Source organism: Macrotis lagotis, chromosome 2, assembly GCF_037893015.1.
Source record: "Macrotis lagotis isolate mMagLag1 chromosome 2, bilby.v1.9.chrom.fasta, whole genome shotgun sequence".
Classification (NCBI taxonomy): Eukaryota; Metazoa; Chordata; class Mammalia; order Peramelemorphia; family Peramelidae; genus Macrotis; species Macrotis lagotis.
Genome location: NC_133659.1, coordinates 68,450,695 through 68,463,396, shown reverse-complemented (window position 1 = coordinate 68,463,396; position 12,702 = coordinate 68,450,695). Strand labels below are relative to the sequence as shown.

Sequence of the window (12,702 nt, the reverse complement as noted above, 5' to 3'; positions counted from 1 at the left end):
GCTTGCCCAAGAACAACATAGGTAGTAAGGAGTAATATCAAAATATGCATCATTTAAGGCTTGGGTTTGAATCCCAAGTCTTCTAACATGCTATTGCACACTACTGACACAGGGATGCTAATGCCACTATTTAACAACCCTAGTTCCTCTGGATTATTTAGCTTAATACTCACACTATTGCTGTTCTAACTATAAGTTTTCTAGTATTCTCCTATTAAGTTGGCACTCCTGCCATCAAAGTTCTGGTAAATGAAAAACTGAATTTTTTTCCCCTTTGCCTCCTTATCACCTCCCCATGAGGACTTACCTTTGGTTCCACAATTGTTTTTTGGATTTTTTTCTGAGTATATGTGCTGCCAAAGAGAGTGGTTCCACAATTCTTTAGCCTTCAAATTCCCTGGCTCTATTTTCGGCATTGGTTTTCAAGAGCTCTCTCACTATTGTCAGGCAGGGTGACAGAACCAGACTATATAACTCTCATGGAGCCTATTTACATCATTGTGAATGTACTGTCTTCTCTGGTTCTTAATGACAAGTTAACTGACAAAGAATTTGATCCATTATTTCGTTCATTTATCTAAGACTTCTTGTAACAGTCCTCTGGGTAAGTAGCACAATGACCATATCCATGGAAAAATCAAAAGAAAATTCAGTTCACACTAATATAACCATGGATTAAATATAAGCATGATTATCTGGAATTGTATTATCCACCTCGTTGTTTATGCTAAAGGTAGCTTGAACTCAGCAGAACTGGCAAGAATCCTTTACTCACAAATTCCCTTGAAGTAACTGGGATTTGTTCTTTTTTAAAGTTTTATTGATGTGTTTTGCTTTTACATTACAGACATTTAAAGATTACTCACACTTCATGAGAGGTTTCTTGTAACACTGTAGAATAGTTAAGCAAAATTAATAACACAGTGATCTCATCTGAAAGTGCAACATTTAATATCCATGACACACACACCACCTATAAAAAATTAGCAGAAATCTATTTTCCAAAAGAATAATTTATACTCTCACATCAATATTATAAAAATGAACAATTATGAGAATTTTTAAATAAATTGACAAAGAATGAAGTGAGCAGGACCAGGAGAACAATTTATATAATGACACTGGAAAAACAAATAACTTTGAAAGCTGTAAGCTATGATCAATGTGATGACCATTCATGATTTCAGAGGACTGATGATGAAACATGGTATCCATTACAGAGAGGTGATGGATTTAGGGTACAAAATGAGACATAATATATTTTGTACACAATCATTGAGGGATTTTGTTTTGCTTCACTATGCATATTTGTTACAAGGAATATATTTGTTTGTTGGCTGTGTTTTTTTTTTCCAATGAGATGGGAGGGAGAGAAAATAGATTTCTGTTTATTTGTTTCTTAAATCAAATTTATGTTGAAGCAATATGGCTTTATGGATTCAGTGTTGGACTTAGATTCAGAGGCTATACTTCTTGAAGCTTACCATGGGTCCCTAAACTAGCCTTAACCTCTAGGTCCCCCAAGTAATTTCTGAGTTCTTTTCTAAGTCATAAATGGATTGCAATATTAATTGTGAATACTTCACTTTGCTACAGTAATCTGTAATCCCAAATCCTTTGTTTACTACTCTATAAAATATGCTGGGCATAGTCATGGCTACACCTTATGCTTATTTCAACACCTCATTGAGAACCAAAGGAAGTCACTGTATTGTCATTACAAAGCCCTTTCCCACAGGTACCAAAAAGGGTTTATGTCCTAGGTTGGAGCCACCTTCACACCATGAAACTGGACTCAAATACAGAATCCTTTGACCAAGTCCTTTGGAAAAAGCAAATGGTCACTTTAGGAGGTCACTTTTATGTTGCCTCTTGATGTCTAGCTGTTGGCCTTCTGGGCTATCTAGTAAGTATTTTCACTTTCTGACTTTGAAAATTCACAGGATTTTCTTTCTTTTTCTCCTTGGGTCTTTTCATCACTGCCTGGTATTGATGTGGTCAGGATTCACACCTCAGAGGCTTTCCTATTTGTTTTTTCTTCCAGATTCCTAACTTACTATGTAATCCTCTACAGGCTGGCTTTCAAGAAGTTCCCTCATATCCAGAAAAATGGGAGTTGATGGTGAAACAGTGGTGCTGAAGAACATGCTCCTTGGGGTTAACTTGATCCTACTGGGTTCTGTCCTCAAGCCCTCAGAGTGTCAGTTGGAGGTGACAACAGAAAGGGTCAAGAGACAGACAATGGAGGAAGAAGGGGCATTTGTCAACTACAGTGCATCCAGCAAAGAACACCCCATGGTCTTCAACCATGTATATAACATCAATGTGCCCCTGGACAGTCTCTGTTCCTCTGGCCTGGAGGCTTCAGCAGAGCAGGAAGTAAGTACAGAAGATGAGAGGATGACAGAATACATGGACCACACCTCAGACAGCGAGAGCCAGGTCACCTTCACCCATAGGATCAACCTTCCCAAACAGGCCTGCAAATGTTCCTCCTCTGCCCAGGTCATGCAAGAACTACTGAGTCGAATTGAAATGTTGGAAAGGGAAGTATCTATGCTTCGAGACCAATGCACCTCCAGCTGCTGCCAGGAAAATGCAGCCACAGGTAGTATCCGATGCCTGAGATCTCGGTGGGGAGCAAGAGGGTTCCATTAAGTCTGGAGAATGAATTAAGCACTAAGGAGGAAATCTTGCATTTCTTCATAGTGCCGGGGGAAATATGCTCTAGGTGTATCACATTCTGTTAATATATCTCTAAGATCTAAATGCAGCCCATCCCAGGGGATTCAGTTCAGGGAATTTCTCCATTGCTTAGTCCATTTGCAATACATTAACCTGATTTGGGGAGGATGAGTCAGGTAATGGTACATTGATTCAGCAGTTCAAGGTCTGTAGCAAGTAGGGTATTTGATGCCTGTCTTCATTCATCTTTGGTTTTCACATGCTGTTGGACTGATATCTAACCATGTTAACCTGGCAGACTAGAGAATTCAGGCACTGTGTTCATTCAATCTCAGGTTTTTCCCATCTGTAAAATGAGAGTCATCATGGGCTCACAGGAGATCTCCATTGAGAAGGGAATTGAAGTCCTCTCTCCTGTTCCAGCTCATTCCATCCTTTAAGACTCAGCTCAGGGGAAATACTCCATCCCCCCCACTAGTGCAGTCATTTTTCTGCCAGTGGAGCCTTCTTAGCTTTGACCCAAGAGACCTTCCCCTCTCTGATGATAAGTTCCTTTCCAAAGCTCACTTTCAGCTGTCCTCAAACAGAATGAATCTCTGCCCTGTCCAGGAGAAACTCCCTACTCTGGTAATAACAGGGAGAATTATTTTCTTATTTTGGTCCAAACTTTGATTGCTGATCAGATAACATAGAAGCTTTCTTGGGGATGAAAGTAGAAAGCAGAAAGGATAAAATTTTAATAGCATCTGAATGGCACACAAGTCCAGAGGGATTGTAGGCAAAGCTCTTCTTGAGATTCTATAGCTGGCTGGTGATTATTTTTTCAGTAGTGAAATATTTTGTGTTTTTTTATTGTTTTCCAACTCCCAAACTAAGAATCCAAATGAAGAATCAGAACTGTAGGAATGAATACATCCAATCCAAAATGTCTAATCCTATGCTTCTTAGTGATTCTTCATTCAACTCCTAATAAATAAAATCAGAAAAATTCAAAACTATTAAATACTAAATATGTACAAGAGGTATACTAAGGAAGGGTGGATAGGAGTTAGGATTGGAGTTAGGAAAAATGAGGTTTATGACTTGCCTCTGACAAGTTCTGTTGATATGATTGTCAATGAGATTTACCCACATAGATGGACAATCCCAGGTCATAAATTTCATTCTCACTACCCCCAAAATACTATTCACTATGCTAGGTGCTTGGAGTACAAAGACAGAAATGAAATACATCTTGTACTCAAGAAGTTCATAATCTGCTGGAAGAATACATGTACACATGTAAGCAAATACAATATCTTTGGAGGGGGGCAGAAAACATTAACAATTGGATGGATCTGCAAAGGTGCCAAGTTAGAGGCAATTCCTGAACTGAGGGATTCTAAAAGCCTTAAGAGAGAAGGAAGTAAATGAGGTATAAATGCTCACACAGAAAATTTAACCATCATTTCTCACAAGTGGGTTAAAGTTGACTCCAGCTAAAATTCCTCTAGCTCCAAATCTATAGCCTTCTAACTCTGGATCTTTATCATCATCATCCTCATTATCCCAGTTCACACTTATATGATTAAGTCAGTTCAGTTGGTTCTTCTCTTTCCTTATCAAAGAAGACCAAACTGGTACCACTGTGTTAGAGACAAATTACAGCATGCGCAACTGTAGCTCATCAGACCAATACAAGCTCAGAATGCTCTACCACAGGTCTGGCACAAATAGTCCATACGAACCCCTGAGATACTTGCTATAAACTTACATACCTCACATTTCCTTTGATCTGCTTTAATTCTACATTGCTTATAGAGCACAGCCCTCTCTGCTGAAGGGTATGCCATGCTGGGCAGTCCTGTGCCAGTTTCCCCCATGCATTAGATCAGGTACAAGTAAGGCTTATGAATCACTTCTTAAAGTGATATAGTCTGCCCAGTCAATATTTTCATCCACCAACTATATGATGATTAGCATAGGTACTGGGCTAAAAAAGAGCTGTATAGTGCAAGTATTACTGTCCTGATTTTCTAGTTTAGGACACTGAGTCTCAAAGAAGAAAAGGTCCTCATCCCCACAGGCAGAAAGTATTAGAGTGGAGAGATTGAAGTGCCCCCATCTCCCAACAAGCCAGGTCTTCTAGCTTCAAGTCCAATGGCTTTCCCATTCATCTGGCTGCTTCCTACAGTGAAAGGCATATGCCATCATAGCCAGCCATGAGTGCCATATGCAATGATAGCTATGCAAGGATGGAGAGACCAGAAGAGTAAAACATAGTCATGAGCATGGCTGCCATCACCTCCCAAAATAGAATGATAATTACCCTCATAGGGATTAATGCTTCCTGGTTATGGAGTGGGTAGAGGATCCTATCTCTGCCTCTCCTAGATAGCATTTCATTAGAGCAGTCACTATCTCCTTATAACCTGTTTCCTGATCATTCTAGGTCAACTGGATTACATCCCACACTGCAGTGGCCATGGAAATTTCAGCCTGGAGTCCTGTGGTTGCATCTGCAATGAAGGCTGGTTTGGAAAGAACTGTTCAGAGCCGTATTGCCCTATGGGCTGCTCCAGCAGGGGTGTCTGTGTAGAAGGCCAGTGTGTGTGTGACAGTGACTATAGTGGGGATGACTGCTCCGAGCTCCGGTGCCCAACAGACTGTAGCTCCCGAGGACTCTGTGTTGATGGCGAGTGTGTCTGTGAAGAGGCTTACACAGGAGAAGACTGCAGTGAGCTCAGATGTCCTGGAGACTGCTCAGGCAAGGGGAGATGCTCCAACGGCACTTGCTTCTGCCAGGAGGGCTATATGGGGGAAGACTGTGGCCAGCGCCAGTGCCTAAATGCCTGCAGTGGCCGAGGGCACTGCCACAATGGGCTCTGCTTCTGTGAAGAAGGGTACCAGGGGCCTGACTGCTCAGCAGGTAGGAAAGGGAGACTCAGAGAGGATAGGCTGGAATGGGAGAGAGGTCTGTAGGCTTCCTGAGGTGCCATTTTCAAAAATGATCTCTGTCTTTACTGGGGTGATGAAATGGGGGGGGGGTTCCCAGAAGAAGACATTCAAATCCAGTAAAAACTCACTCACTTTTCTTCTTCTTCTTCTTCTTCTTCTTCTTCTTCTTCTTCTTCTCCTCCTCCTCCTCCTCCTCCTCCTCCTCCTCCTCCTCCTCCTCCTCCTCCTCCTCCTCCTCCTCCTCCTCCTCCTCCTCCTCAAGGCAATTGGGGTTAAGTGGCTTTCCCAGAATCACATATTAAATGTCAAGTATTTGAAACCACAAACTCACATCCTCCTGTCTTCAGGATCAGTGCCACCTAGCTGCCTCTCTCACTTATTTTTTTTTTAGATTTTTCAAGGCAATGGGGTTAAGTGGATTGCCCAAGGCCACACAGCTAGGTAATTATTAAGTGCCTGAGGTCAGATTTGAACCCAGGTACTCCTGACTCCAAGGCCAGTGCTCTATCCACTGTGCCACCTAGCTGCCCCTCTCACTTATTTTCAATGGGAGAAAGTTGGTCACTATGTTGACAGGGCAGAGCAAACACTGAAAATGGTAGAAAGTAGAATAGGTTAAGAACAATGAAATAAAAGATCTCTGAAACCAGGGAACAAAGTCCATATTAGTAATAATGATAATATATGAAACCTTGTAATAACTATCCTTGGGAGACATTCAATGATTTATTTTTTAACAAGGCTCTTCCTGAATATGAGAGTTTTAAACTCTCTGTGTCTGAAACAGTGATCATGAGCATATATGGCATCATTAATTTATAAAATAATACCTTAATCTGTCAAGTTGAGGCGGGGTTGAAAAAAGCTGCCTTTACCACTGAATATAAGCAACTGCCCTTTAGTTTTAAAATCAAAGAGAATTGCTTAGAACAGTAGTCTCCAAAATTGGGCATCAAGTCCCTAGAGAGCCATGGTTTATCTCAGAAGGATATGTGACCTTCCAATTAGAGGAAGGGAATATGAGTTGCATCACACCCTCCCTTCAAGAACCAATCATGGGACTTGTCTCCAACACAACCACATATGCTCTTTGCCAAATACACCCCAAGACTCCTCTACTCCATTCCCTCCTACAGTTGTATAAACTCCCAGCTTTTTCCCTTTTTTATCCAAATGGCCCCTAAGATAGTTATAACTTAACACAGATCCTAGCAACTATACTTGCAATTAGAAATATTCTACTCTCTCTCCTACCTACATACTTACCAGGAAAAAAAAATAATATCATTCAGGGTTATTCAATCAAGAAAGTCTGGGGATTCCTGGCTTAGTCACTGAGAGTTTAAAGGATTTTGTAAAGGTCTTCCTGACTTCAAGTCCAACTCTGTTTTCCTCCATGCTGTCTCTTACTGTAAGTTTACATTAAGGAAAGAAAAAAAATATTTAGGAAAAAAAAAGTATGTTAAAGGTAGCCAGAACAGCTATTAGCAATTTGCTATTTGATACATAGTAGAAAAAGACAAAAGAAGAATCATGATTAATTTTTATCCAGATGTTGCTGTAATGAAGTGAGGGGACACCTAGTAGGGTATAAGTCTCCCATTGACCCGGAGAAGCCTGAGGTTGGGAGATATCTAGATATCTCTTAGATTCAGGAGTCCTGTGCTGTAGTGGATTAGAACTGGACTTCCCTACTGAATTCAATTTCAATATAGATAAAAGAGCCAAGTTGCCTAAGTAGAAGCTAAGTCAGAAATGGTGTAGGTCAAAGATCCCATGATTATCAGTAGTGAGATTGACCCATAAGTAGCATTTGTTCCATAATAAGAAGACCTAGCTTTAAAAAATAAAAACAACCCCTCCCTCACAATGTTAGGGCCTATTTATCATCAATAATCAGTAAGTTTGTGTGATAATAATCTCTGACTATTAATACTGTACCTCTCTAATTCTGACAAATTGCTGGTGACTTACTGGGGCTGATCTGATTGTTTCACAGTGGAAAAATTATCTTAATCATTTAGCCAGAGCTCAGCCTCCTCCTATAAAATCACTGATTACTGCTAACCCATTTTTTAAGCTTTCAAATTTAGATGAAACTACTGACCCCTGCCACCAAGTGCTCAGTCTGTAGTGACAGACTGAGATTGACTTTAGGAGATAGACTGAAACACTTGGCATTCTAATGTGGTGGGGGAAATGCCTGACTTGTGACCCAAAGCTATAACTAGCACAGAAGATAGTTCTTGGAACTTTGTCCCAGGACATTAATACCAGGGAAAAAGGGCCTTACTTCATCCCCCAAAAGGCATGCTTCTTTCCTATAACAAGCACCTCATGATAGGTCTTCCCTCTTCCTACATGCACAGAACGACCACCACTACCCTCCAAAGCCCCCAGGGTCTCATTCCTAGCCATGCCACTAGTAGATACCTTCCTTTCTAACCTCCAAAGAACTGGGCAACCCCTCTACCTGTAATTAGACTTCATTAATGCTTTGTCTCTGCCTAACCCCCTCCCCACCCTGAATTTTCTCTAGGCACAATCACGGCTTTGCCAATGATCCCTATTAACATAATGATAAGGGTTCTATTCCACATGTTATGAAAAGGGGATTTTCCATTCTTCATTCCTCAACATCACTTTATCCTATCCTATCACTATATGAAAAGGAAGCATCACAGAGAGGGGTGTCATTCCCTTTTTGCCTGCTCCATTCAGTAAATATCCTTCCCTGAAGGAGGGAAGTAAAAATAATAACCATCAATAGTATGTCCTTTAATAATGTTCCTTTTCTATCTCAGAGTTCAAATGAAGAGAGGATTTTGTGACTCTTAAAATATTATGTAAATGTGACTTAAAATTTTAAGGTTCTACCTCGGTTTATTAAGGGGTTTTACCTTCAAAGATTTCATTTATTTTCATGCCTTTGGTTGTTTTTCCTAATTCAATGAAATATTGATTTTAAAAGGATTCAAATAAACAAACAAATATTGTACCAGTGCTTTCATTAGAATGTTCACTAGAAAAGGAAATTCTAAAAAGGGCCTCATCAGTCTTGTCACTAAAACCACCAGGCTGCCAATGGAAGAGCAGAGGACCATAGAACAAAGCCATTTGGAGATCATGAATCCTTCTCCAATCAGAAAGCCCTATTGAAGCAAGGCCAGACTCAGCCTAGACTTTGTCTGAGTTCTAATGTCTCCAGCTATTGACAGCTTTTTGTTGGGACCTTGGGACTTGGTCAAAGACTTTATTCTCTATTCATTCAAGACTTCGACTAGCAAGAAAAGCTATACCCTTCTACAGTTATTCATTCCACTGTCCCCCTTGTAATTTAGGCATATTGCTTATCAGCATAAGAAATCAAATGGGAATTTAGGGGGGAGTTTTGCAGAAGGTGCAGATGACACATGAAGGCCAGCAGATGACACAGAACCTAAGACCAAATTTTTAACCCAAATTTTCAAATAAGATATGGTAAACATTCCACAAAAGAAAAAGCAAATTTTCAGACTTTTCTAATACAAAGGGAGGTTCAAAAATTTTTATGCAGATGCAATATGGAAGGAATAACTGTATATAAAATAATAGTTATGAGGAATGGCAACCCAAGTAATTTAATTACTCAATACCCTAAAATAAAATTGAAACTATTCACATCTCTCTTTTATCTTTGAACATCTAAAGGGGGTATAAGTTTAGATAAGGAGACCATCATCTGCCAGTGCAAATGATTTTAGGAATATGTGTGAATAGCCAAGCTCATGATGAATGTCTCATTTCACTGATATGGGCTAACAGACAGTTTCTCAATAGTTCATATAACCAAAATCAACAGGCATCTTAATGTATGACTTCTGCTTCACTAGGCACTGAGTCATGAAAAGAAAAAGCAAAAACAACCCTTACCCTCAAAGAGTTTCCATTCTAATGAAAGAGAATAGTACATAAATAGGTATAATCTCTGTTCATTCTAGATTAGAGTAAAGAAGCAAAGCTATCCCTTGTATAGAAAGAATGAGTCTGAGGAAAAGAAATTCAAATAATTTCATTACTCAGAATCCAAAAATAAAACTAAAAACATTCTCACCCCCTTCTACCTTAGGAAACTCAAAAGAGTCTGATGTTAGGTGAGAAGGCCCTCATTCTGCTGATGCAAACACAAAGGGGAAGGGAGGTGAAATCTTCTGATGTTAGGTGAGGAGGCCCTCATTCTGCTAATGCAAATGAAAAGTGGAAGAAGGTGAAATTTTCCAGAGAATGAAGGGGGGGGGGGGAATATCCACAGGGCCATTAGTTTAATTAAAACAATAACCCACCATTTCCATTTAGAAATTGCAATTCTTAATTCTGATCTTTTGAATACTGATTTTTCATCTTTGGCTTAATCTATGGGCTGCTGAAATTTGCAAGTCCACCCTAGTTAGATTCCTAATTCTTTTTTGTGTTTCTTTAATCATTTAGTGCCCAAAATGTTGAATAGAAAGGGATTCTGGTGTTAATTTCTCATTAGTATAGTACATGTATGCTTCAGGAGACATTAATCTTTAGACAGAAGTTGAGGGTGAGTGTGAGGGAGAAACCAGGACTAAAAATTAATAATCACAAAGCAAATGACCAATAATATCTCTTATTAATTTGAAATATGACCCTTTTAGGAATCTTGTGCTGCTGAAAAAGCAAGTAATTTGCCTACATCACACCCTCTGGTTGCCTGTAGGCATCACTTAAGCCTCCTCCATGATAAAATTAAAATAAAAAAAAAAACAAGGATAACTGGACCACAACTCAAAGTCCAGGAACCAAAGTAGATTATCAGTAGCTAGAGTGATCCAAGATCTAAATTTTCCAGATATAATCACCATCAATCAGTTTTAACCCAAGCTAGCACAACAACCTTGGGGAAGGGACTATGGACATGGGAACATAGAATGCAGAGAAGGCAGGAGCCTTGACCTCAGTCAGGTTACACTCTTCTTTATTCAAGGCAGACAAGCATAGATAGTAAATAAAAACACTATATGTCATGACAGATATGTGGAGACTAGAAGAATGAAGTTAGGTCTGGCATAGGGGAAGCAATTCCCTGACCTCCTCTTGTCTATGTATTGCCTCCTGGTAGTTGCCCCTCCTGAGGACCTGCGTGTAGCCGCGATCAGCGATAGGTCCGTTGAACTGGAATGGGACGGGTCGATGGCAGTGACAGAATATGTGATCTCTTACCAGCCAACAGTCCTGGGAGGCCTTCAGCTCCAGCAACGGGTGCCCGGGGATTGGAGTGCTATCACCATCAAGGAGCTGGAGCCAGGACTTACCTACAACATCAGTGTCTTTGCTGTCATTAGCGAAACCCTCAGCCTCCCTGCCATTGCCAAGGTGGCCACTCGTATGTATTGTATTATCTTCCTCTTCATTTTTCTTTGCAAAGGAATTTAATAATTATATGGATTCAAGAGTTCAATTCAGTTCATTTATGAAGATCCCATTCTGTTTAGGGGGCTTTGTTAGGCATAGATGATACCAAAGCACAAATAGAACCATTCCTGCCCACAAAGAACTTTTATATCATAATGAAGGAGGAATGTACAAAAGTTAGTAAATGTAAGGTAATCTGAAGACAGAAAGAGAACGCTGACAATTAGGATCAGAGGTGACACCTGAGCTGAGCCTTAAAGGCAATTGGCTATTCTAGGAACAGTGTGAATTACAGTCTTGGAGGAAATAACTAGTATAGAAACACACTGGTAGAAAATGGAATGTCAAATTTGAGGAACAGCAAATAGTCAAATATAGATGAGTATAGAGAACATAAAAAGGTATAATGTGAAATAGCCCTGGAAAGGTCATTTAGACCCAGATTATGGATGCTGGATTTAGAGTTTTGCACAGTTAAAAATCATAACTATGAATGTGAATGAAATGAACTCACCCACCAAATGGAAGCAGATAGCAGAATGAAATTGAAGAGGTTTTTACTTAATCCTAGGAGCAGTAGGAAGAGAAGATTTGATGGTAATGGTGAATGATGTAGCCAAGCTCCCCTAAACCTTAGAAAGATTATTCTGGCAGATGTGTAGAAGACAGATTGGAATGTTTGTGGTAAGAAGTATCATGGTCAAGCTTGAAGAAATAAGGGTAGAATGTTGGTACCATTCTTGTGGCAGACTATGATAAAGTAAAGAGATGATGTTGAGGAAACTAATGAACTAGAAAACCTAGAGTATTAGATGGGGGAAATCATTATGAATACCAATATCTCTGAGTGTGAAGACAGGAAGAGCAGAGAGGAAGACTGTACTCTTGAAAGGAGGCAGAATAATTTAGAGGCCAATCAAAGATAGCAACAACAATTTTGTATAGCACAATATAGATGGATGGAAGTAATCTCAAAAGAGCAGAGTTTGTTAAGTGAAGACAAGCAGAGAGACTGAAAGGGGAAGTAGGGATCAGAAAACATCTTGATTACTCCCTGATATTTGATTTGGATGGTGTAAGAAAAACTAACCAGCACTAGGGTTTGGATAAGGATTAAAAATATTTTTTCTCCTAATTCAAGGTGCATATTTTAAACCAGCCTCCTTCTGTGGGGAGGAATATCCAGAAGAGAAGCTTCATTAATGTAAAAGTACATAAGGAGGTTTCCAAAATCAGTCTGCTTAGATCATGGAATTCAAAAATTGAAAGCTGTTGGCAAACATTTTGTCTTTTATGCACCCAACAAATAGTCACTAAACATTTAATGTAAACAAAGACTATGCTAGATGATGATGCAGAATACCAGGGAGAAGGAAAAGATGTGGTCTTCATCCTCTTATAAATAACAGTCCAGTAGAGGATAAAAATGCCAATATGACATGCTAAATGATTGAGAGGAATGTGAAATGTTTGAGGAAGGAGGCAGGGGAAGTGGAAGAGACCATTCTGGGCATTGTGAATAACCTGAAGAAAGGTAAAAGCAAAAAAAAAATTCAGAGTATGTATGCTCAGAGAGCAGAAAGTCCATTTTACCCACTGTGTAATGGAGGGGAATAGTATGAAATAAGGCTGGAAAGGTCAAGTGTTTCTTGATTATAGAGA

General features: G+C 39.7%; 1 protein-coding gene across 2 annotated transcripts in view; it reads left to right on the top strand.

The window, feature by feature from the left end:
- The first annotated feature begins 2,096 nt into the window (after positions 1–2,096).
- The window catches only part of TNR (tenascin R), a 112,619-nt gene continuing 102,013 nt past the window's right edge, over positions 2,097–12,702 (top strand). Inside the window, exons 1-3 of one of the 2 annotated variants that reach the window (XM_074222094.1) lie at positions 2,097–2,608; positions 5,117–5,593; positions 10,748–11,011. In XM_074222094.1, the coding sequence (XP_074078195.1) occupies positions 2,110–2,608; positions 5,117–5,593; positions 10,748–11,011 (1,240 nt within the window). In that variant the 5' untranslated portion in view covers positions 2,097–2,109. Of the gene's footprint in view, positions 2,609–5,116; positions 5,594–10,747; positions 11,012–12,702 lie in introns of those variants that run through there. The other variant, XM_074222095.1, reaches the window with a different exon arrangement.